This window comes from Bufo bufo, chromosome 2, assembly GCF_905171765.1.
Source record: "Bufo bufo chromosome 2, aBufBuf1.1, whole genome shotgun sequence".
Taxonomy (NCBI): Eukaryota; Metazoa; Chordata; class Amphibia; order Anura; family Bufonidae; genus Bufo; species Bufo bufo.
Window position 1 is genome coordinate 210,483,810 of NC_053390.1, and position 26,275 is coordinate 210,510,084.

Consider the following 26,275-nt stretch of genomic DNA (forward strand, 5'->3'; position numbering starts at 1 on the left):
TGTGTTATGGTCAGATGAAAAAAACATTTTATTGTTTGGTCACAATGATGTTTCCTTCATTTGGCGTAAAAAAAGAGAAGCCTTCAACCCAAAGACGACCATCCCCACTGTCAAACATGGTGGTGGGAACCTAATGCTTTGGGGGTGTTTTTCAGCCAATGGACCAGGGAACCTAATCACCGTAAAGGCACCATGAAAAAAGAGCAATACATGAGGATTCTCAGCAACTTCAGCAGGCAGTCTGCAGAGAAACTTGGCCTTGGCACCAGTGGACATTTCAGCATGACAATGACCCAAAACCCACAGCAAAAGTGGTGAAGAAATGGTTAGCAGACAACAACATTAACATTTTGGAGTGGCCCAGCCAGAGTCCAGACTTGAATCCAATTGAGAATCTGTGGAGGGAGCTAAAGATCAGGGTGATGGCAAGAAGACCCTCCAACCTGAAAGATTTGGAGCTCATTGCTAAAGATGAATGGGCAAAAATCCCTGTGGAGACATGCAAAAAGCTGGTCTGCAATTATAGGATGCGTTTGATTGCTGTAATAGCCAATAAAGGCTTTTCTATTGATTATTGAGAAGGGTATGAATAATTTTGGACTGGACACTTTTTGCTCAAATGTAAATAAAAGCTGAGAAATGTTTTTTTCCCACAATAATGCCTATTGTACATCGTCTTATTATCTTTTGGGAGACACCTATATAATTTCCCATCAAAAAATTACTTGCTGGTTGAATAAAAGTAACTTTAAGTCAAAATTTGCCAGGGGTATGAATAATTATGGGCAGCACTGTATAGGCAACACTTCCATCGATTTCAACCCGGTTTCATCAAAGAGTGAGTAGCAGCATAATATCTGACCTAAAAGTACAAGACTCTCAGTAGCCAAGAAAAGAAAGTAAGAAAACAAATTCTATACCTGGTGGCTAGTCCATCATGTTTCATTTTATTCCAATAATAATAAAAGAATTTATATTTTCATACTTAGTATAAGGGTACTTTCACACTAGCGTTTTTCTTTTCTGGCATAGAGTTCAGTCACAGGGGCTCTATACTGGAAAATAACTGATCAGTTTTATCCCCATGCATTCTGAATGGAGAGTAATCCGTTCAGGATGCATCAGGATGTCTTCAGTTCAGTCATTTTGACTGATCAGGCAAAAGAGAAAACCGTAGCATGCTACGGTTTTATCTCCGGCGAAAAAAACTGAAGACTTGCCTGAATGCCGGATCCGGCATTTTTTCCCATAGGAATGTATTAGTGCCGGATCAGTCCTTCTGGTCTGCGCATGCGCAGACTGAAAAAAAGGTGAAAAAAATAAATGCCGGATCCGTTTTGCCAGATGACACCGGAAAGACGGATCCGGCATTTCAATGCATTTTTTCGACTGATCAGGCATTTTTTCGACTGATAAGGATCCTGATTAGTCTTACTAATGCCTTCAGTTGGGATACGTTTTGCCTGATCCGGCAGGCAGTTCCGGCGACAGAACTGCTTGCTGGATCTCTCTGCCGCAAGTGTGAAAGTAGCCTAAAATGTACATCTTTAATCACCATTTAAAATTTTCAGAGATTAAACAGTAACAAATTACCTAAAATCTTTCTTTGCACTGCACTCATGTTACACAGACACAACCTCTATTAAAAAAATCTTTCAAAATAGATATTTTCAAGGAAAGTAACAATCCACTTATTAATTTCAAGCAGTGGCTGGGTTGTAAGGCTCGGGGAATATGTTGTTTTGCTGTAATATAGTCTGGAGTCTTGAAATCTCTTGTTCCTGGAAAATAAGAGAATATCTATTTAGATTGAACTCTTAGATGGGATCAAATGAAGCGTCAGTGCAATTATTAGTACAGAAAATAAGATTCCCATTCCATTACACGGCCCCCCTAACAAATCCGGTCACTACTTTCAATTAAGCAACATCACATATTTATTTTCCAACTGTTAAAAACAAATAGTGAAATATTTTCTAATCTGCTTTTACTTTCTGACTGTAGTTTTTCTTTTATTCCGTTTCTTGAGCATGATTATGGGGGCAGCCATATTGCCCTAGCTGTTGTTAACAGTATTTTTAGAGAGAGGCTTTAGAACAGCGAACATGGGCCATAAACACAATGGACAGGAGGGGACTTCACTGACTTCTATGGGAGCGTTTTCTAGGCATGCTCTGTGACCTGTGCAGAGGTCATTGTACAAGTAGTAGATAAACATTGTTCATCACCTCCTGCGAATAGAGGATCCTGCATTACATATACATACAAGTAATATCTGTCGTTGTTATCCTGCCTGTGATGATGGACTACTGAAGTGAACCAAGACGCGGTTTTATTAGTAGGCTTAGTGGTCAGTGCAAAAACAGCAGGATTTTTTCAAACACAGTGACATGGAAATTAAACATTTTTAAAGAATTTTTTTAATGTTATTTTTAACAAAATCTTGATTTAAATAAATGGTCCTTTTCTGAAGACACATTCCCTTTTAATTAGTGCTAGTCTTTATTGTGCTACAGACAGACCATTACTTAGTGATGTTATAACAAAAAGAACTTTACACAATAACATGTTTTCCCTTTGTAGTAATTGTCTGTAAATATGTTCACACTTTAACCCCTTAAGGACCGGGCTCATTTTCACCTTCAGGACCAGGCCATTTTTTGCAAATCTGACCAGTGTCACTTTATGTGGTGATAACTTTAAAACGCTTTGACTTATCCAGGCCATTCTGAGATTGTTTTTTCGTCACATATTGTACCGTATTTTTCGCCCTATAAGACGCACCCCCCCCCCCCCAAAATGGGGGGAAAATGCCCCTGCGTCTTATGGGGCGAATGCTGACATTTTTACATCGCTGTCTGCGATGTATGCGAGAGCGGGGCGGGACTGGGAGGAGGAGCTGGGGGCCGTCAATTGCGGCGGGGCGGTGCAGTCACTGTAGTCCGGCCCCACCGCTCCAGTGCTGCACTATACAAATATAAAATGTCTCATTCAATTAAAAGTGATTACACATGCTCCCCCACTCCCAATATTACCGTACATCCTAACCGCTTCTGTAGAATGCAGGCAGGCAGGCCGGGCAGGCGGCAGCGTAACTCCCTGATGTCACGTGCCTGCGCCGCCTACTTTATGAATGAAGCAGGCGGCGCAGGCAAGTGACATCAGTGAGTGCCTGCCTGCGTTGTACAGAAGCTGTTAGCATGTACGGTAATATTAGGAGTGAGGGGGCATGTGTAATCACTTTTAATTAAATGAGACCTTTTATATTTGTATACTGCAGCACTGGAGCGGCGGGGGGGGGGATCTGTGGATGACAGTTTTATGGGGAACATCTTTGGATGGCACTGTTAAGGGGTGGGGGGGTCTGTGGATGGCACTGTTATGGGCTGGGTTGTCTGTGGATGGCACATATATAACAGTGCCACCCACAGATCCCCCATAACAGTGCCACCCACAGATCCCCCATTAGTGCCACCGACAGATCCCCCATAAAAGTGTGTCATCCACTGATCCCCCCCATAACAGTGCCATCCCCAGATCCCCCCATAACAGTGTCCTTCACAGATCCCCAGTAATAGTGCCATCCACAGACCACCATTAGTTCCAAACCCACCAAAAGCACACCTTTTGGTTAAAAATATTTTTTTCCTATTTTCCTCCCCCAAAACTTAGGTGCGTCTTATGGGCCGGTGCATCTTATAGGGCGAAAAATACGGTACTTCATGACACTGGTAAAATGGAGTAAAAAAAATACAAAATTTGCCAAAAATTTTGAAAAATTTGCAAATTTCCAAGTTTCAATTTCTCTACTTCTATAATACATATTAATACCTACAAAAATAGTTATTACTTTACATTTCCCATATGTCTACTTCATGTTAGGATCATTTTGGGAATTACATTTTATTTTTGGGGGACGTTACAAGGCTTAGAAGTTTAGAAGTAAATCTTGAAATCTCTCAGAAATTTTCAAAAACCAACTTTTTAAGGACCAGTTCAGGTCTGAAGTCACTTTGTGAAGCTTACATAATAGAAACCACCCAAAAATGACCCCATTCTTGAAACTACACCCCTCAAGGTATTCAAAACTGATTTTACAAACGTCGTTAATCCTTTAGGTGTTCCACAAGAATTAATGGAAAATAGAGATAAAATTTAAAAATTTCACACTTTTGGCAGATTTTCCTTTTTAATATTTTTTTCCACTTACAAAGTAAGGGTTAACAGCCAAACAAAACTCAATATTTATGGCCCTGATTCTGTAGTTTACAGAAACACCCAATATGTGGTCGTAAACTGCTGTACGGGCATACGGCAGGGCGCAGAAGGAAAGGAATGCCATACGGTTTTTGGAAGGCAGATTTTGTGTTTTTTTTTACACTATGTCCCATTTGAAGCCTCCCTGATGCACCCCTAGAGTAGAAACTCCAAAAAAGTGACCCCATTTTAGAAACTACGGGATAGGGTGGAAGTTTTGTTGGTACTAGTTTAGGGTACATATGATTTTTGGTTGCTCTATATTACACTTTTTGTGAGGCAAGGTAACAAGAAATAGCTGTTTTGGCACCGTTTTTTTTTTGTTATTTGCAACATTCATCTGACAGGTTAGATCATGTGGTATTTTTATAAAGCAGGTTGTTACGGACGCGGCGATACCCAATATGTATACTTTTTCTATTTATTTATGTACGTTTTACACAATGATTTCATTTTTTAAACAAAAAAAAAATCATGTTTTAGTGTCTCCATAGTCTGAGAGCCATAGTTTTTTCAGTTTTTGGGCGATTGTCTTAGATAGGGTCTAATTTTTTGCGGGATGAGATGACTATTTGATTGGCACTATTTTGAGGTGCATATGATTTTTTGATTGCTTGCTATTACACTTTTTGTGATATAAGATGACAAAAAATAGCTTTTTTTACACCGTTTTTATTTTTTACGGTGTTCACCTGAGGGGTTAGTTCATGTGATATTTTTATAGAGCCGGTCGATACGGACGCGGCGATACCTAATATGTATACTTAATTTAATTTTTGAAACAAAACAAATCATGTTTTAGTGTTTTCATAGTCTAAGAGCCATAGTTTTTTCTGTTTTTGGGCGATTGTCTTGGGTAGGGTATGATTTTTGCGGGATGGGATGACATTTTGGGGTGCATATGACTTTTTGATCGCTTGATATTACACTTTTTGTGATGTAAGGTGACAAAAAATGGTTTTCTTTAGCACAGTTTTTATTTTTATTTTTACGGTGTTCATCTGAGGGGTCAGATCATGTGATATTTATATAGAGCCGGTCGATCCGGACGCGGCGATACCTAATATGTATACTTTTTTACATTTATGTAAGTTTTACACAATAACAGCTTTAGTGTCTCCATATTCTGAGCCATAGTTTTTTACATTTTTTGGGCGATTGTCTCAGGTAGGGGCTCATTTTTTGCGGGATGAGGTGACGGTTAGATTGGTACTATTTTGGTGGGCGTACACCTTTTTGATCGCTTGCTTTTTGTGATGTAAGGTGACAAAAAAAATTGTTTATTTAGCACAGTTTTTATTTTTTACGGGGTGAGGTCATGTGATATGTTTATAGAGCTGGTCGATACGGACGCGAAGATACCTAATATGTCTAGATTTCTTTTACCTTTTTTTTTTTACTTGAAACTTTGAATTTTTTGGTAAAACTTTTAATTTTATTAAAAAAAGAATTTCACTTTATTATTTGTCCCACTCTGGGACTTCAACATTACAGGGTCTGATCCCTGTTTCAATGCAGAGCGATACATCTGTATTGTGCTGTATTGAACTGTTAGTGTCTTAGGCCTCATGCACATGACCGTTGTGTGCATCCGCGGCCGTTGTTCCGTTTTCCGTTTTTTTCCACGGACCCATTGACTTTCAATGGGTCCGTGGAAAAATCGGAGAATGCACCATTTGGCATCCGCGTCCGTGATCCGTGTTTCCAGTCAGTGAAAAAAATATGACCTGTCCTATTTTTTTCACGGACAACGGTTCACGGACCCATTCAAGTCAACGGGTCCGTGAAAAATCACGGATGCACACAAGATTGTCATCCGTGATCCGTGTCCGTTTTTTCATATAATTTCAAAGGCAAACTTGACTTAGATTTTTTTTTCATTTTTCATGTCCGTGGATCCTCCAAAAATCAAGGAAGACCCACGGAAGAAAAAACGGACACGGATCACGGAACAACGGAAACCGTTTTTGCGGACCGCAAAAAAAAACGTCCGTGTGCATGAGGCCTTACACTCTAAGACGCTAACAGTTGCCTAGGAGACCCAGCCTGGGGGCTGGGCCTCTTAGGCTTCAGCTTGGGGCTGCCATGGCAACCATCGAGTCCCCGCCACAGCAGCGCGGGGACCGATGGATGAGGTGAGGGATCGCAAACCCCCCATATGCTGCGGTCAGCGCTGACCGCGGCATATGAGGGGTTAATCCACCGGGATCTGCGTTATCGCCGATGCTGGTGGATGCAGCAGGGATCCGGCTGTCAGTAACAGCCGGATCTCTGCCGCTGATCGCGGGACCGCACGCGGGGGGGGGGGGGGGGGGGGGGGGGGGGGAACGACTGCAGGACGAGAACGCTCGTCTTCTAGCGCTAAGTGCTGGCGATTTAGGACGAGCATTCTCGTCCTGGGTCGTTAAGGGGTTAAGCGGTTGTCCAGTAAATAAATATTCTTCTGTAGGTGCAGGAAATTCTTTTAAATATTACAATACCCAATACTCACCTGTTTAATTCCTTATTAGCATCCTCCGTACATGTATAGTTCTCTAACTAGGTTTAAAGAGTAAAGGCTACTTTCACACCAGCGTTTTTGCTGGATCCTTCATCAGCAAAAATGCTTCCGTTCAGATAATACAACAGTCTGCATCTGTTGTGAACGGATCCGGTTGTATTGTCTTTAAAATAGCTAAGACTGATCCATCATGAACACCATTGAAAATCAATGGGGGACAGATCCGTTTTCTATTGTCATCGCGGACAGAAAAATGCTGCTTGTAGCGTAATTCTGTCTGCGATGGGGACACAAGCAAACGGAACAGAATGCATTCTGTTTCGTTCAGTTCAGTTTTGTTTTAGCTTCTCATACCGATTTATAGGGCAGCCATCTTGCCTGAGCTGTTGTTAACAGCATTTAGAGATATGCTTTAAGACAGCCACATGGGCCATAGACACACTGGACAGGAGGGGACTAGTTGACTTCTATGGGAGAGTTTTCCAGGCACGCTCTGTGAGGTGTTGATGTATTAATGGTACGTGATATTATGGCGGCACCGGAAAAACACACGGAGGGTGCTAGGTCCAGGGATGTAGCAGCTTACCCCGTCAGATAGAGATGAAAAACGGACAGCACTCCAAGTAAAGTACTCCTACTTGGAGTGCTGTCCGTTTTTCATATATATATATATATATATATATATATATATATATATATATATATATTAGTGATGTTATCTAGTGCCTGCATCTTAATTGTTATTAACCCCTTAAGGACCGGGCTCATTTTCACCTTAAGGACCAGGCCATTTTTTGCAAATCTAACCAGTGTCACTTTAAGTGCTCATAACTTTAAAACGCTTTGACTTATCCAGGCCGTTCTGAGATTGTTTTTTCGTCACATATTGTACTTCATGACACTGGTAAAATGAAGTCAAAAAAATTATTTTTTTTTCACAAATAAATACCTAATTTACCAAAAATTTGGAAAAATTTGCAAATTTCAAAGTTTCAGTTTCTCTACTTCTGTAATACATAGTAATACCCCAAAAAATTGTGATGACTTTACATTCCCCATATGTCTACTTCATGTTTGAATTGTTTTGGGAATGATATTTTATTTTTTGGGGATGTTACAAGGCTTAGAAGTTTAGAAGCAAATCTTTAAATTTTTCAGAAATTTACAAAAACTCAATTTTTAGGGATCAGTTCAGGTCTGAAGTCACTTTGCGAGGCTTACATAATAGAAACCACCCAAAAATGACCCCATCTAAGAAACTACACCCCTCAAGGTATTCAAAACTGATTTTGCATACATTGTTAACCCTTTAGGTGTTGCACAAGAGTTATTGGCAAATGGGGAGGAAATTTGAGAATTTCATTTTTTTGTCTAATTTTTTATTTTAACCCATTTTTTCCACTAACAAAGCAAGGGTTAACAGCCAAACAAGATTGTTTCTTTATTGCCCTGACTCTTCCGTTTACAGAAACACCCAATATGTGGCCGTAAACTACTGTATGGCCACACAGCGGGGCGTAGAGTGAAAGGTGCGCCGTATGGTTTTTGGAAGGCTGATTTTTATGGACTGTTTTTTTTTACACCATGTCCCATTTGAAGCCCCCTGATGCACCCCTAGAGGAGAAACTCCCTAAAAGTGACCCCATCTAAGAAACTTCACCCCTCAAGGTATTCAAAACTGATTTTACATACGTCGTTAACCCTTTAGGTGTTGCACAAGAGTTTTTGGCAAATGGGGATGAAATTTGAGAATTTCATTTTTTTGCCTAATTTTCAATTTTAACCCATTTTTTCCACTAACAAAGCAAGGGTTAACAGCCAAACAAGACTGTATCTTTATTGCCCTGACTCTGCTGTTTACAGAAACACCCCATATGTGGCCGTAAACTACTGTACGGCCACACAGTAGGGCGTAGAGTGAAAGGTGCGCGGTTTGGTTTTTGGAAGGCAGGTTTTGCTGGACTGGTTTTTTGACACCATGTCCTATTTGAAGCCCCCCTGATGCACCCCTAGATTAGAAATTCCATAAAAGTGACCCCATCTAAGAAACTACACCCCTCAAGCTATTCAAAACTGATTTTACAAACTTTGTTACCCTTTAGGTATTGCACAAGATTTAATGGAAAATAGAGACACAATTTCAAAATTTCACATTTTTGGCAGATTTTCCATTTTAATATTTTTTTTCCAGTTACAAAGCAAGGTTTAACAGCCAAACAAAACTCATTATTTATGGCCCTTATTCTGTAGTTTACAGAAACACCCCATATGTGGTCGTAAACCGCTGTACGGGCACATGGCAGGGTGCAGAAGGAAAGGAATGCCATACGGTTTTTGGAAGGCAGATTTTGCTGGACTGGTTTTTTGACACCATGTCCCATTTGAAGCCCCCCTGATGCACCCCTAGAATAGAAACTCCAAAAAAGTGACTCCATTTTAGAAACTACGGGATAGGGTGGCAGTTTTGTTGGTACTAGTTTAGGGTACATATGATTTTTGGTTGCTCTATATTACACTTTTTGTGCAGCAAGGTAACAAGAAATAGCTTTTTTGGCAAGTTTTTTTTTTTTGTTATTTACAACATTCACCTGACAGGTTTTATCATGTGGTAATTTTATAGAGAAGGTTGTCACGGACGCGGCGATACCTAATATGTATACTATTTTTTTTATTTATGTAAGTTTTATACAATAACTTCATTTTTAAAACCCAAAAAATGTTTTAGTGTCTCCATAGTCTAAGAGCCATAGTTTTTTCAGTTTTTGGGCGATTATCTTGAGTAGGGTCTCATTTTTTGCAGGATGAGATGACGGTTTGATTGGCACTATTTTGGGGTGCATATGACTTTTTGATCGCTCGCTATTACACTTTTTGTGACGTAAGATGGCAAAAAATGGCTTTTTTTACACCGTTTTTGTTTTTATTTTTTTTACGGTGGTCACCTGAGGGGTTAGGTCATGTGATATTTTTATAGAGCCGGTCGATACGGACGCGGCGATACCTAATATGTATACTTTTTTTATTTATGTAAGTTTTACACAATGATTTCATTTTTGAAACAAAAAAAATCATGTTTTAGTGTTTCCATAGTCTAAGAGCCATAGTTTTTTCAGTTTTTGGGCGATTATCTTGAGTAGGGTCTCATTTTTTGCGGGATGAGATGACGGTTTGATTGGTACTATTTTGGCGTACATGCAACTTTTTTGATCACTTTTATTACCTTTTTTGTGAAGTAAGGTGGGCAAAATTTCAATTTTCTCATAGTTTTTATTTTTTTATTTTTATGGCGTTCACCGTGCGGGGAAAGTAACATGACCGTTTTATAGATTAGGTCGTTACGGACGCGGCGATACCTAATATGTGTAGTGTATTTTATTTTTTTAATTTTTATTCAGTGATAAATGTTTTTTTTTTTATCTTAACTTTTTTCACTTTTTTTTACATTTTTGTGACCCAGACCCACTTGGTTCTTGAAGATCCAGTGGGTCTGATGTCTGTATAATACAGTACAGTTCAATATATATTGTTCTGTACTGTATTTTACTTACACTGAACAGATCTATGCTTTTAGCACAGATCTGTTCAGCACCATGGACAGCAGGACGCCTGAGCAGGCGTCCTGTTGCCATGGGAACCTTCCCCGTCTGCTCAGAACTTCGCAGACGGGGAAGGGTAAGCACAGGGCTGAGGGGGGCTCTCTGGGGGCTGTCGGGGGGCTCTCTCCCTCTCCATCGGGGGGCTGCAAAGGCACAGCAGCCCCCCGATGGAGAGGGAGGGAGCTCCCTGACCGATGACAGTTAACTTTTTCCATACAGCGGTCCGTACGGACCGCGGTATGGAAAGGGTTAAACGGCTGACATCTGCCTGCCGCACCGCCCGCCTCCCGCAACGCCCCCACCGCCTGCGACACCCGCCGGCATAAAATCGTGCAGGGGGGGGGGTGAAAAATATTGATTTTAGCCACTCTAAAGTTTCTGATCCCCGCGGTCAGGGACCGCGGGGATCAGAAACTGCAAAAAGCGCAGCAAACCGCAGGTCTGAATTGACCCCCCCTGCATTGTTACGGGATGCCGGCTGAATGATTTCAGCCGAAATCCCGTTCCGATTAACCCCTAGGGCGCCGGAATACAGATTTTAAGTCAGGACGTACCGGTACGTCCTTGGTCCTTAAGGACTCGGGAAATAGGGCGTACCGGTACGTCGTATGTCCTTAAGGGGTTAAAGGGAGTCTGTCACCAACTTTTCATGTTTTAAATTGCTTATATTTAGAGATGAGCGAATTTCAGGTTATGAGGACCCTACAAGGAGAGCACATGCCCCGTCTGACCCCCTTGCTATGCCCCTGTAAGCGAATTTCAGGTTATGAGGACTCCCCTGCATAACAAAGGGAACGGATCCGTTTTTGCAGCCCATAGACTTCTATTATGACGGAATGAATAACGGACTGTCTCTAAAGGCATTCCGTTATGCATTCTGTCATAGAATTGCGTTATGGTCCGTGGTAACGGAATCCATAACGCAATTCATCTTTTACCAGTAAACGAAGCGTGAACGAATTTCAAAATATCTAATTCGCTCATCTCTACTTATATTGCATTCTTGCGCACACACACACACACGATAATAATGGTACCTTTTTTGTTTTGGTCCAATTCTGTAAAGTGAAGAAACAAGGTTATAATTGTATGCAAATGAGGGCTCGCTGTAAGTGCCCAGGCCCCTAGGCGTTTTGCTCGCCTAACTCCTCCCCAGTGTATCGTCTGGCCAGCCCTTTCTCTTCCCGCTCAGCCTCTTCCATCTTTTGCCAGTAGCCGTTGCATGTGTAAGAGGCAGCCCTGAATCAACCAGCAGCATTTCCAGCACTTATATCTATGCAGACTGTCATGTTTCCATTCGGCCACCAGAGGCCACTGTGACTAAACAGGAACCTGAGTTGTGCTGGCCAGAGGCTAAGAAAGAGTTAAAAAGTTTTTCCCCGGGTTGTTCTAGAAGTTGCTGGGGGCCTTGCTGAGATAACAGGGAGAGATGGACTGCTGAGAAATAACAGTAAAAGACTGTGGCAGCAGGAGGCTATAATAGCTGAGTTTTCCCTGACAGCTGTGGAGCTGCACACAGAGGACTTCACTGTGTGTTCCAGAGGAGTGGGACCGTGTGTTAGAGACCAGTACAAGCCGGATCCTTCCTGCCAGAGCTGAAACTAGGTGGAGATCTGCATCTGTTGTGACCAGAAAGACAGCCAAGCAAGCAACCGGACCTGGATCCAGACTGCATCTTATTGTACCCAGGAGAATCTGCAGAACTTTGAGTGGCACCGGTGCTTTCCTGTGATAGGTTATAGAGTCAGGGACTTAGTCAGTGCACTGTAGAAGCGTCCCCTGGGTAGCAGGGCTAGATAGAAAATTGGTAAGTGAGAGTAGCCTGCAAGCTGACTGCTTACTGTTTAGCTCATTCTGTGTATATGCAAAACTCCATTGCCATTGTTGTTGATTTATGTTCACCTGTTAATACCATTCCTGTCTTTGACCCATTGTGCCTCTGGTGCGGTGGTAGTGTATTGTTACTCAGGTTTTCCGGCAGTTTCATTTTGCTCCTTAATAAAGCTGGTTTTTGCTTCAGTCTCCTTGTCCGCTGTACTGTACTTGAATCCTGCTTTGCGGTCTCTCCCTCCTCTGACCGCTACACATGCACACTGCTGCAAACAAAGCTGATGCCCTCAATGGTTAGCGCATGCCCAGGCTGGACCGTGAACTGCGCACACATATCATGAAAGGGCTGGCCAGACGATACACTGCGGAGTAGTTAGGCGAGCAAAACGCCTAGGGCCTGGGCATTTACAGCGAGCCCTCATTTGCATACCAGCATAACCTTGTTTCTTCAGCTTTACAGAATCGGACCAAAACAAAAAAGGTACCATTATTATCGTGTGTGTGTGTGTGCGCAAGAACGCAATATAAGTAGAGATGAGCGAATTTGATATTTTGAAATTCGTTCACGCTTCGTTTACTGGTAAAAGGTGAATTGTGTTATGGATTCTGTTACCACGGACCATAACGCAATTCTATGACAGAATGCATAACGGAATGCCTTTAGAGGCCTTCCGTTATTCATTCCGTCATAATAGAAGTCTATGGGCTGCAAAACGGATCCGTTCCCTTTGTTATGCAGGGGAGTCCTCATAACCTGAAATTCGCTTACAGGGGCATAGCAAGGGGGTCAGACGGGGCATGTGCTCTCCTTGCCTGGGCTGTCAGTTTAGGTGGACGGCCATGTATTGGTAGGTTTGCAGTTGTGTTGTACTCCTATTTTCAGATGGCGGATTAAACAGTACTAAGTGAGATATTCAGAGCTTGGAATATTTTTTTATAACCTAACCCTGCTTTACTCTTCTCTACAACTTTATCCCTGACCTATCTGGTGTGTTCCTTGGTTTTTATGATGTTTGATCACTAATGTTCACTAGCAAACTTCTGGGGCCTTCACAGAACAGTTGTAGTTAGGCTGAGACTTCTGAAGGCTATTGGTCACACTGGATTTTATTTAGTGGTATCAAAGTACAGGGAACTGAACACGCATGCATGCCACACTTTTCAGATTTTTATTTATTAAAAGTTTAGAAATTTTTCTACTTTTGTGTTGGTCTATCACATAAAATCCCAATTAAATATATTTAAGTTTGTGGGTGTAACGTGAAAAAATGTGGATAAGTTCAAAGGGTATGTATACTTTTTCAAGGCACTGTATATATTGGATTATTTCTCGGAGCTGACAGCTATTTTTGTCTTATGTAGCTGTTATTCATTTTTAAATATTTTATTCCTGTATGTATAATAAAAGATTTTTTTTTTCTATACGTTGGACTGTAATGACTCTTGTTTGTTGGTTTTCCTATGTTATTTAAGTTAGCCTGTGATATTCTGTATTGCTTTTGAGGGGGTTTCACTGGAATGTATTTTGAGCCTTTGTTCCTCTGTTTACTGTATTGATGCTTATTAGCTGTTAATATATTACAGTACCGAGTTGCCATATACAAATCCGCACGTAATATACAACGTGTGCACGTGGCTTTTAAGAACCGCTTTGCAGATGGCATGGGCAGTATAACAGCAGTCAATGGGTTGAATGGTTGTAGTCATAGGTAAAAGTCTGGATATGATTTATCCAAAGCCATAAAGCACATGTATAATAGTACTAGAAGACTGAAAAAAAAAGTTTATAACCATTTACAAATATTAAGTCACTCCGGTGCCTTCAATTGGATGGCACAAATTTTTGTCACAAATCTATTGCTATAATTTTTCGTTTCAGTACCGGGTGGAGATGAACAGTACCTGCTGGGTGCACTGCTGCTCTAGCTGCGAGACTCTGGCTAATAGGGTCTCCTGTTTCTCCTTTAACTTGTGGATCTTTTCTTCTGCTCTGCTCTTCACAGACAAAATGACACCTGTAAAAACAACCAGAAAGTAATCCATACTCTGCTGTATGAAACCAACTGGCCCAACCACATAGAAAGGGAGCATTTTTCTAACTAAAATAAAATCTTGCAGTGGTTTGCCGTAACTGACATCACAGTCTAGCAGACTCTCACAAAATGCTTTATTACCATGACTCTTAAAGGGAACCTGTCACCGGGTTTTGGGTATAGAGCTGAGGACATGGGTTGCTAGATGGCCGCTAGCACATCTGCCATATCCAGTCCCCATAGCTCTGTGTGCTTCTATTGTGTAAAAAAAAAACTATTTGATACATATGCAAATTAACCTGAGATGAGTCCTGTCCCTGACTCATCTCAGGGACAGGACTCATCTCAGGTCAATTTGCATATGTATCAAATCGTTTTTTCTCCACAATAAAAGCACACAGAGCTATGGGGACTGGGTATTGCGGATGTGCTAGCGGCCATCTAGCAACCCATGTCCTCAGCTCTATACCCAAAATCCCGGTGACAGGTTCCCTTTAATATGGAGGAACTGTGCTACAGCTACCACTGGTGATTACTAGCGGCTGCTTACTGCTGGTGCTCACCTTTCTTACTTCTTGCATCATGGACATCACAATGCTCCACATTAACAAGTGTGTGATATGTTCCAGCTTGAAAAAGGACTCTTTGGTAGCTTAAAAGGTTACCTTTGTGATGTACATGATGCACATTTTTTTGACTGGATTAATACATTTTACACATATTGAAGCCATACAACCATTAATTGCTGTCATTCATTGGAATACAATATCACAGAAACCCGGCAGCGGATTGATAAGAAGATGGGCGCCCGTAAAAGCATTGGGTTGAGTGTAGTTGCCCCTTGGAGATGAACACCAGCTCACATATGTTATGGTTGAAGACCTCCATGCTCTTACAGTAAATTCTCGGTCCAGCTCAAATTAACCTTCATAATATACTGTGGCAAAGAGATCCATTGTCTCACTACTCTTAGAATATATTCACTTGGGATTTTTTTTTTGCAGTTCGGTTACTTTTTTGTAAATGTGGCAATCGGGCAGAATATACACATACAGTATAAAAACTAATATGGTGAAAATGACTTTCTTCTAGAGCGAATCATATGATTACAGGCCTAGGTATGAAAGGATCTATTCATCTTCATATATGGAAATCTAAACTTATTGTTCTCTTAAAGGGGCTATTCACATGATCACCACAACTGGGTTTTGGCTCAATCTCTGCCACGCCGGCTCTGCAGGTCCTGGCTCTCCCCATGTCAAAATATGGTTGGATGACATGTCACCGTTGCAGCCAGTGATTGGTAGTAGCGGTCATGTGCCCCGCATCAAATCTGATATTGATGAGGAGAGACTTGCGACATGCAGAACCGGCAGGGCAGCGATGGGGACAGAACCCAGTGGCAAGGATCAGGTAAGTATGATCACCACCGTGGGTCCAGCTTATTTTTACGTCGACAGTCATATAAGATTGACAATAAATATAAGATAGATTTTTTTTTGTGGGACAAGTATTTTTATGGCACCAGGTAACATTAAAAATATACTAAAAAATAAATGCATTGAGAAAAAACTCTCAGATTATGGAACTGTGAGTTTTTTTTTGCAGAGCAAGCTGTAGTTTTTATAGGTACCATTTTAGGGTACATACAACTTTTTGATCATTTTTATTTTATTTTTTTTGGTAGGTGATGTGACCAAAAAATGTTGTCATCTATTTACAGTTTTGCAATATTTTAATAGTTCAGATTTTTACAGATACAAATTGATAATTATATTATGTAGGTTTTTACATTTTAATATTTAGCTTTTATATAATAAAATCTGAAAATGTTTATTTTTATTTAAAATATTTATTGGTAGTTGTTTGTATTCTAAAAAATGTATTCAAACTTTTTTTTTGTCACCCCAGGGGACATGAACATGCGATAGTATGTATAGTACACTGCAATACCTCTGTGGGCTACTTTTACACTCTCGTATTGGGCGGATCTGTCATGGATCTGCAAAAATGGATCCTGCATGCATCCGTCATGAACGGATCCGTTTGTATTATCTGTAATAGAGATGGCCTTGCGGTTCGCCTGGCGGTCGTTTCGCGGCGAACTTTGCTCGTTCGCAATTTGCCAAACAGGCGAACATATAGCGATGTCCACCGGCGCCATATTCTTTTGCATTGCGCAGAACTTTTACCCATGACACATCCATCAGGAGGGACAGGACAGCCAATTGAGATGTTTCAGCACATGGACACATCCTCTACCGGGTCCTACCCTATAAATAAACCCAATCTCACGCCATTTTACATTCAGTCTTTTGCCAGTGTAGAGAGAGGTTGCTTTGTGGAGCAGGGACAGACTGTTAGGGACACCAAACGCTAGCTAATAGGGCCACAAAAGTTGTTTCAAGGACTGGTAAAGGTGTGCTATCGATAGGTGTGACATACAGAGGGATGTGATATACCTATTATATACTTTCTATATAGTGCATTTGTATTGTGCAGCAGTTGTGTGCGGTTCTGTTGAGATACCGCAGCTATACAGAGGGACAAACGCTATTGGAACAACTAATTGCAACTGGTGTGATATAGCATTTGCCCCCAAACAAAAATCATTGAGGCAAGGGTGTGATATACCTATAATATACTTTCTATATAGTGCATTTGTATTGTGCAGCAGTTGTGTGCGGTTCTGCTGAGATACCCCAGCTATACAGAGGGACAAAGGCTATTGGAACAACTAATTGCAACTGGTGTGATATACCAGTTGCCCCAAAGAAAACTGATTAAGGGGTTCTATATACCTGCTTCCACAAATACTGCTCTTCTATAGGGACTTTGCCTGTCATTTTCAAAATGACCCTTTGACAGAGGAAGAGGCAGGCCATTCCATAGGGGTTGGGCAGGTGCACCAGGCCGGAGCCTAAGTGGAAAGTTGGAGAAGGTGTGTGCGATTACGTCAAAGGACGCACCAGAGTTGGTTGAGTGGCTCACTCAGCCTTCCGCTTCTGCACCATCTTCATCCTCTGTATCAGCACACTCCTCACTCTCTGCTGTGTGCACCCCCAAAGACACCACCACCAACATAGCCTCTCCATTTGAGTCAGAGGAATTATTTTCCCATCCATTCCCAGACCTTACCGATGCGCAGCCATTCTTGGCATCGGTCCAGGAAGAGGAGGTAGCAAAAGCCACAACCCAGCGGTCTGACGACAGTACCCAGATCAGCCCAAGGAGGGTGGTCCGCGCTATTGCTGCCTACTCCGAGATCTCTAATGTCAGTGGTGGTGAAGGTGATGATGACCTGTCAAAGGACGTCACGTGGGTGACCACAAGAGAGGCAGAGGATGGGAGTTCAGAGGGAGAGATGAAGCAGCAGATAGGGCGGAGAAATTGGAGAAGCAGGCAGAAGTGCAGTGTACAGGAGGCAAAAAGCAGACTGCAAATGTATCTGGAGCGAGCCACCCACCATGCACGGTCACATCTGGCAATCCCAGGACGCAGGCACATGGCTCCGCAGTGTGGGCTTTTGTTAACGTGTCAGCTGCTGACAATATTGTTGCCATCTGCAGCCTGTGCTGTCAACGCATAAGTCACGGTAAGTCCAACACTCACCTAGGGACGACCGCCTTAAGAAGGCACCTGGCCAACCATCACCGAGCCCAGTGGGATCAACACCGTCAGAACCCACAAAGCCACACTCCCGGCGCTTCAGGTCCTGCCTCTTCTCCTCCTCTCTCCTCCCATTTGTCCTCCACTACACCTTCCACCGTGCCGTCGTCGCGTTCATCTGGCAAAAGCTAGGGTTCCGTGGCCCAAATGTTTGAACGTAAAAAGTTGATGACGCCAGATAACCGTCTTGCCCAACGGCTGCCCGCTGGCTTTTCGCAACTGCTAGCCTGCCAACTACTGCCATATAAACTGGTGGACTCGGAGGCCTTTAGAAAATTTTTGACCATTGGCACACAGCAATGGAAGGTCCCCGGAAGGAAATATTTCTCCCAGAAGGGCATCCCAGAGCTATATGGCCATATTCAGCGGCAAGTGAATGTATCTCTGGCACACAGTGTCGGTGCCAAGATACATCTGACCACAGACACATGGTCTAGCATACACGGGCAGGGAAGGTGCATAACTTTTACTGCCCACTGGGTGAACCTTCTGACAGCTGTCAAGCATGCAACCCATGGCACCCGTGTGGATTTGGTGTTACCGCCACGGATTGCATACAGGCCTGCCTCTTCTTCTCCTCCTCCTACTCCATCCTCCGTCTCCTCCTCGGCTGACTCCTCCTTTTCCACTGCTACCGCCTCTTCCACTGCACCTCCCCAGAACCTATTTGACGTGCCAGGTGAGACGTTGCCATGCTGTGCTGCGGCTGTTGTGCCTGAAAGCCAAGAGCCACACTGCTCCTGCACTCCTTTCAGCTCTGCGGTCACAGGCCGATCAGTGGATAACCCCGCTCAATTTGAAAGTTGGTAAAGTGGTGTGCGACAACGAGGTGCCAATTTGCTGAGCTCGCTGAAACAGAGAAAAATTACACACGTCCTGAACTTAGTCGTGCAGAGATTCGTTGCCAAATACCCCGGGGTCCAGGATGTCTTGCAGCAGGCCAGGAAAATCTCTGGCCATTTTAGAAGATCTTACACGGCCATGGCTCGCCATGCTGACGTTCAGCGGCAACACCACCTGCCCGTCAGATGTCTGATTTGTGACTGCCTGACGCGCTGGTACTCCACCTTGTATATGCTTGATAGGCTGCTCCAGCAGAAACGTGCCGTTAACGACTACCTGTACGAACTCTGTGGCAGGACAGGTTCTGGGGAGCTTGGTTTTTTTCACCGCGCCAGTGGCTGCTCATGTGCGACGCATGCAGACTTCTGCGACCCTTTGATGAGATCACCAAACTGGTAAGTCGCAGCCAGGGCGCCATCAGTGACATCGTACCTTACGCTTTCTTTCTGGAGCGTGCATTGCGTCGTGTCATTGATCAAGTCGTTGAGGAGCAGGAAGTCGCACTGCTGAATGAATTCCCAGGGGAGCTACTCCATCTGAGACAAGTCAGCAGGAGTCAGAGGAGGATTGTGCCTGGGGGAAGGAGAAGGCGCAAGAAGAGCAGGCTTTAAACTTTTTCTGGGATCTCTGGTGTTGTCCGTGGATGGGGGGAGGAGACCAAGGATGACATTCTCCTGGGCGATGAGCAGGAGCTAGTGCAAATGGGGGCCATCATGCTCCAGTGTTTGAATAGGGACCCCCGTATAAAAAGCATAAAGGGCAAGGACCAGTACTGGGTGGCAACGTACTTAGACCCCCGATGCAAACACAAAATGGCGGACACGTTACCAGCATCACAGAGGGTTGTCAGAATGCAGCATTTCCAGGCCTTGCTTTGAGAGATGCTGCATTCTGCTGTTGCGGGCGCTGGTAGAGGAATTTCCACCCATAGAGAAATTTTTAGGGCCTGTAATCTAACTGGCCAACATTAAAATTGTTAAACGGTGACCGCCTAATGTACCTCCAGCCACATAATGACTTTTATCTTTTCTGTACATTGAATGCATAATTTTTGGGGCCTTTAATGTAACTGGCCAACAGTAAAATTGTTATACGGTGACCGCCTAATGTAACTCCAGCCACATAATCACTTGATGTTTGCTTTCCGGTGAATGCCTAATGTTTGGGGCCTGTACTTTACTGGCCTGCAGTAAAATTGATATCCAATGATCGTCTAATATAACTCTAGCCACATAATCACTTGATCTTTTATGTACGGTGAATGCATAATTTTTGGGGCCTGTAATCTAACTGGCCAATAGTAAAATTGTTATACGGTGGCCGCCTAATGTACCTCCAGCCACATAATCAATTGTTCTCTTCTGTCCGGTGAATGAATAATTTTTGGGGCCTGTAGTCCACTGGCCTGAAGTAAAATTGATATTCATTAACTGTGTAATATATCTCCAGCCACATAATCATTTGATCTTTTCTGTACGGTGAATGCCTAATTGTTGGGGCCTCAGAGGAATTAAACACCTGTGACGACCACGTGTTATCTAATTTCACCTATTATCATTTGGGATTTATTCAAGAGGGGGGATTTCGTTAGCCATGCTTTTAATCCAATTTTATATTTTTAGTTCTTTTAAACATATGTATTTGACATGTATTTGTACTGGCCTGCAGTAAAATTGTTATCCAATGACCATCCAATATACCTCCAGCCACATAATCACTTGATGTTTTCTGTCCGGTGAATTAATAATTTTTGGGGCCTGTAGTCCACTGGCCTGCAGTAAAATTTATATCCATTGACCAGCTAATATACATCCAGCCACATAATCACTTGATCTTTTATGTACGGTGAATGCATAATTTTTGGGGCCTGTAATCTAACTGGTCAACAGTAAAATTGTTATACGGTGACCGCCTAATTTACCTCCAGCCGCATTATCAATTGTTCTTTTCTGTACAGTGAATGAATAATTTTTGGGGCCTGTAGTCCACTGGCCTGCATTAAAATTGGTATCCATTGACTGTCTAACATACCTCCAGCCACATAATCACTTGATCTTTTATGTACGGTGAATGCATAATTTTTGGGGCCTGTAATCTAACTGGCCAACAGTAAAATTGTTATACGGTGACTGCCTAATGTACCTCCAGCCACATTATCAATTGTTCTTTTCTGTACGGTGAATGAATAATTTTTGGGGCCTGTAGTCCACTGGCCTGCATTAAAATTGATATCCATTGACCGTCTAACATACCTCCAGGCACATAATCACTTGATCTTTTATGTACGGTGAATGCATAATTTTTGGGGCCTGTAATCTAACTGGCCAACAGTAAAATTGTTATACGGTTACTGCCTAATGTACCTCCAGCCACATTATCAATTGTTCTTTTCTATACGGTGAATGAATAATTTTTGGGGCCTGTACTCCACTGGCCTGCAATAAAATTGATATCCAATGACCGTCTAATATAACTCCAGCCACATAATCACTTGATGTTTTCTGTCTGGTGAATGCCTAATGTTTGGGGCCTGTACTGACGTGGCCTAAAATAAAATCTTTCTAGGCTCCAGCAGGGCACATTTTTGAGAGTTTCCCTTTAAGACGCATAAAAATGGCCCCTGATTAAAATACATATTTTTTGTGGGAATGTTTGCCATTGATCCCCCTCTGGTATGTCACTGTCCATGTTGTGGGACGATTTGTGCACTTCTAGTAAGTATTTGGTGGCTGCAAATATGACCTGAAGGTTTTTCAGGTTCGCCTGCCATTAAAGTGAATGTGGCCCGCCGCGAACTTGTGGTTTGCGAACAATTGATTGTGTTCGCGAATTGGCCATCACTAATCTGTAACATAGCCAAGACGGATCCGTCATGAACTACATTGAAAGTCAATGGGAGACGGATCAGTTTTCTATTGTGTCAGAGAAAACGGATCCCTCCCCATTGACTTACATTGTCTGCCAGTACGGATCCGCTTGGCTCAGTTTCGTCAAGCGGACAGCAACATGCTGCAGGCAGCTTTTTGGTGTCCGCCTCCAGAGCGGAATGGAGACTGATGGGATGCAAACTGATGCATTCTGAGCGTATCCTTTTCCAGTCAGAATGCATTAGGGCAAAACTTATCCATTTTGGACCGCTTGTGAGAGCCCAAGACGGATCTCACAAGCGGAAAGCCAAAACGCGAGTGTGAAAGTAGCCTTAGGTGATAGAGGGAGCCCCCATCCAACTATTTAGTTGCCGCAGTTGCTTTTGGTTGGTATGCTGCTGAGGACTGATTGGCTGCAGCAGTCATGTGCCATCTACCTGCACATCTTCGCTGCAGTCTGTAAACAACCAGTGGCAGGAGGACTGGACCAGCGCAGGAGAAAGCGGTATGTGTAGAATCCGTTTTTACTGTACAACATTTACGAGCATGTCTGAGATCTTTTTATTATCTTGAACAAACCCTTAAGGGTACAGCTACATGTGTCGAGCAAGTCGCAGACAAGTTGCATGACACACAAAATATGTGCAACTTGCCTGCACTTCCTGTCATGTGACATATATTTTCAGACTGTGATTTAGGTGTGAAAACAGAGCCAAGTCACAGGTGAGTCGCCTGTCACGTGCATCTCCCATGAGGGTCAATGGAGGAAAAGTCACACGCGACTTGCAACACAAAATCCGATAAGTCTGGATTTATTGTGACACCATTGACAAACTTACATGAAATTATCAGCACCCTTAAGATGGCAAATAAACATGTCAATAAGAATATATTGTAAGGGACATAGTTACCATTGACAATTCTGGCCACTCTCCAAAGTCTGAGTAAAATCAACAGCCCGACTGCGTTGAAGATATCTTCCCGGGTTATATAGACCACGTCGATGATAAATGATATTATAACAATAACTGCATCAAACACCTCAAACTTGTGGTGGAAAAACTCCAGTCGAAAAGCATATAGTTTACCAAGAATTTCCAGCAAAAAGAAGGACAATACAGAAAGGCTCAAACAATGGAATATCTGGTGAAGAGGCAAAATAACAAGAAACACATGTTTATTCAGAAGCACTTTATATATATACTCATATATGGGGAGATTTATCAAACTGGTGTAGAGTAGAACTGGCTTAGTTGCCCATAGCAACCAATCAGATTCCACCTTTCATTTTCCAAAGGAACTGTCAAAAATGAAAGGTGGAATCTGATTGGTTGCTATGGTCAACTACACCAGTTCTACTTTACACCAGTTTGATAAATGACCCCAATAGTTTTATATCTTACTTCTATGCTGAAATATAAATCTTGCAATTGCAGGCCCAGAGCCTAAGGTTGCATGACTGAACCATTCTGATTTCTGTAAGGTGCAACAATGTCATGGAGATCATAAAGGGGTTTGTAGATAACGTTAAAACAAGGCACTTACTAATGTATTGTGATTGTCCATGTTGCTTTCTTTGCTGGCATGATTCATTTTTACATCACATTATTGTTTCCATGGTTACGACCACCCTGCACTCCATAAGTGGTGGTCGTGCTTGCACACTATATGAAATAGCGTCAGCCTCCATGGTGCCCGGGACTGTTGGAGTGCATATAGGCTGGTGCTTTTTCCTATAGTGTACAAGCATGACCATCTCTGCTGGATTACAGGATGGTCGTAACCATGAAAACAAGCAGTGTATTATGTGATGGAAAAATTAATCCAGCCAGCAAAGGAGGCAATATGGACAATCACAATACATTGGTAAGTAGCTTGTATTAAAGGGGCTCTGCAGCTCTATTTTTTACTGATGATCTATCCATCTGATCAGCTGTTTGAGGAGGCAGCATCGCTGGCAGTAGCGCCGCAGCCTTGTCGTTTGCCGCACACCCAGTGATTTCACGACTAGTATCACTTGCCTGGGCCGTTTACTTCTATGGGGCTTAGCCGCTGCCTTCTCAAACAGCTGATCCTTGCGAGTCCAAGAACCCCGCGGATCAAATGTTGATAATCTATCCAGAGGATACATGATCAGTAAGAAAAAGCTGCAGAACCCATTTAACTTTCCCTACATGACAAATGCCATTTGCTGAAGTGAGACAACCCCTTTAAGTGGGTTCAAATTACCATCTACATCTATGCCCCACACATATAGTATATACAAAGTTGCCAGTAGCATCAAATCATATGTAGGCATTTTTTTACATTTAATGTATATTAAATATTACAGTGTTTTTCCAGTCTTTTCATATTGATGGGCTATCCTAAAGATAGGTCATGAGTCCGACACCCCGCACCCCCCGCCAGTCAGCTGTTCTGCAGTATCTCTGGCACCAGAAGTTGGCACCCACTGTATGTAGTGGACAGAGACAATTACTGCAGTACTACTTCCATGGGAGCAGCGCTGATGTAAACAGCTGTGTCTACTACACACATTGGATGGAGTTGTAGTTCCTGCCGCATAGCTGATCAGTGGAGGTGGCGACTACCTGACAATCACATGTTGATGACCTATCCTAAGAATGTAAAAGGATCAAAATTCTCCATGTTAAGCAATGTTAAGGCTGCTTTCAGATAGCCATCATACCGATGCTTTCTTTTTTTTTTGCACCCATATTATGGTCGCAGCCCCTGGACCTCCTGCAGTTGGAGCACCATAGCAGCCAATGATACTCTAACTCCAGTTCTGATGAACTAATAGAGGTCCAGAGGTTGTGTCCATAGTAGAGGTGCAAAAATTCCTGTAATCATGATCATCTGAAAACGGCTTTAAACAACAGTTGCAATTATCTGATAACAGACTTATGTGGTGGGCTCCTAAAGTGCCCACATATCTTATATCTGTCATCACCATTGTAGGCAAATACTTTGCAGACTATAAAGCCTCCCATAGTTGCAATATACAATATTCCCAGTCCGTCAATAATGATGGTTTATCGCTGCGTGTCTCGGACGTGTTGTGTGTTCAGATCGCACGTGGTAAAATATAGTTAAAATATATCAGGCCGCGCGTTATTTCTTCCACACAACTTATCACAGGTATTAACACTTTTGCTTCCTCATAGTGAAATTAAGTCTCACAGACTGTCTTAAAACATCCTGTGAAACATCAGAAAGGTGCACTGATAGTGAAGCACCGTTTAAACAAGCACCGCTATATCTTTGCCAAAATACTCACAAACACAAGCGGGATATAGGCACAGTGCACCTTTCTGATGTTTCACAGGATGTTTTAAGATAGAAGACATCTGTGAGACTCAATTCCACTGTGAGGAAGCAAAAGTGTTAATAGCCTCCCATAGTTGGCAGACCTGACTGGCCAAGATGTCAGACGTTTTACTGTTGATACCTAATTAGCTATAGGCTCCTAATTACAGTAGAGACATCAGGGACACGGACATCATGTGAAGTAGACTTTTTTGTCTTTTCTCTAAGAGTTAGCAATTAGACGTTTGAAAATAAAGTTGAACGGTCTTGGAAGTTGTTGTACAATAAAGTCTGTTCTTACCTTTGGTACAATGTCGTCAACTTTGTTATGTAATAATTCCAAGTCTAAAAGTACCTCAATAAGAACAAATATAGCATCCAGAATAACCAGGCACACAATGACAATCTGTAAAAACAATCATGAAATAGCATGGAGGGATGGATACCATTTCATTACAGTGCAAAAGGGAAAATAAAAAAGGCAGCAAATAGCCAATTAATGTAAAGTATAAGGCTACATTACCTGGAAATCATCTACAATAACATCAAGACTTAAAGGTGCAACTCGAAAAATTAGAATATCGTGCAAAAGTCCATTTATTTCAGTAATGCAAATGAAAAGGAATTTCATTAATGAAACTTAAAATTTGAATTTTGTGAAAAGGTTCAATATTCTAGGCTCAAAGTGTCACACTCTAGTCAGCTAATTAATCCATACCCCCTGAGCAAAGGGTACCTGAGATTGTGACTTTGGGGTTTTCATAAGCTGTGAACCATAATCATCCAAATTATAACAAATAAAGGCTTGAAATATCTCGCTTTGCATGTAATGAGACTATCTTATATGTTAGTTTCACCTTTTAAGTTGCATTACTGAAATAAATGAACTTTGCTCGATATTCAAATTTTTCGAGTTTCACCTGTATGTGTTATATCAGGAAATAGTCTACAAATTAAATTTGTAAGCAGATGGTAACAAGTCTATACAGAAAGTACCTGAAACTTGTGGCAACTAAGGAGCCACCTTAGATTATCTCTGAAGGAGTATGAAGAGGTAATTGAATCGGGCGTCTTCTGAGGCTCTTCTTCTGGCTGCTTCTCTTCATCCACGTTCTGCTGCCTTTCATTTTGTTTGTCACCCACAGAGGTAAAATGCTTCAGGTACTTGGACATGGTTGTCAGCAGCTAAATGTTCATCACTCTGAACAGTAGGACTAACCTGATGCAAGGTTACACCAATCTAAGATCTGGGAGAGAAGAATGTCCACATAACAAAACACACAGTCATTTGGGAAAAAAAGGTGGGTGGGTTATGAAGCACAAAGTCATTTCAAGCTCATCTACTAGAAACATTCTGAATAAATAGAATTT

At 42.2% G+C, this 26,275-nt stretch overlaps 2 protein-coding genes across 2 annotated transcripts in view; one reads left to right on the plus strand and one right to left on the minus strand.

The window, feature by feature from the left end:
- The window catches only part of TCTN1 (tectonic family member 1), a 66,529-nt gene that overhangs the window by 37,890 nt on the left and 2,364 nt on the right, over positions 1-26,275 (plus strand). The window lies entirely within an intron of this gene.
- Positions 1,613-26,122, minus strand: LOC120988563 (voltage-gated hydrogen channel 1-like). Its single transcript, XM_040416087.1, has 5 exons — positions 25,901-26,122; positions 25,206-25,310; positions 22,507-22,738; positions 14,086-14,198; positions 1,613-1,781 (listed from the first exon to the last, which is right to left on the minus strand). The coding sequence occupies exons 1-5, from the start codon at positions 26,075-26,077 to the stop codon at positions 1,701-1,703; spliced, it is 708 nt and encodes a 235-aa protein (XP_040272021.1). The 5' UTR covers positions 26,078-26,122; the 3' UTR covers positions 1,613-1,700.

Excerpts from the sequence above, each read along its gene's own strand:
- LOC120988563 (XM_040416087.1), bottom strand. The coding sequence starts at position 26,077 with ATGTCCAAGTACCTGAAGCATTTTACCTCTGTGGGTGACAAACAAAAT. Across the intron at positions 25,311-25,900 it reads TTAGTTGCCACAAGTTTCAG|ATTGTCATTGTGTGCCTGGT; the intron begins GTACTTTCTGTA and ends TTGTTTTTACAG. Across the intron at positions 14,199-22,506 it reads AGTGGCCAGAATTGTCAATG|GTGTCATTTTGTCTGTGAAG; the intron begins GTAACTATGTCC and ends TTGTTTTTACAG.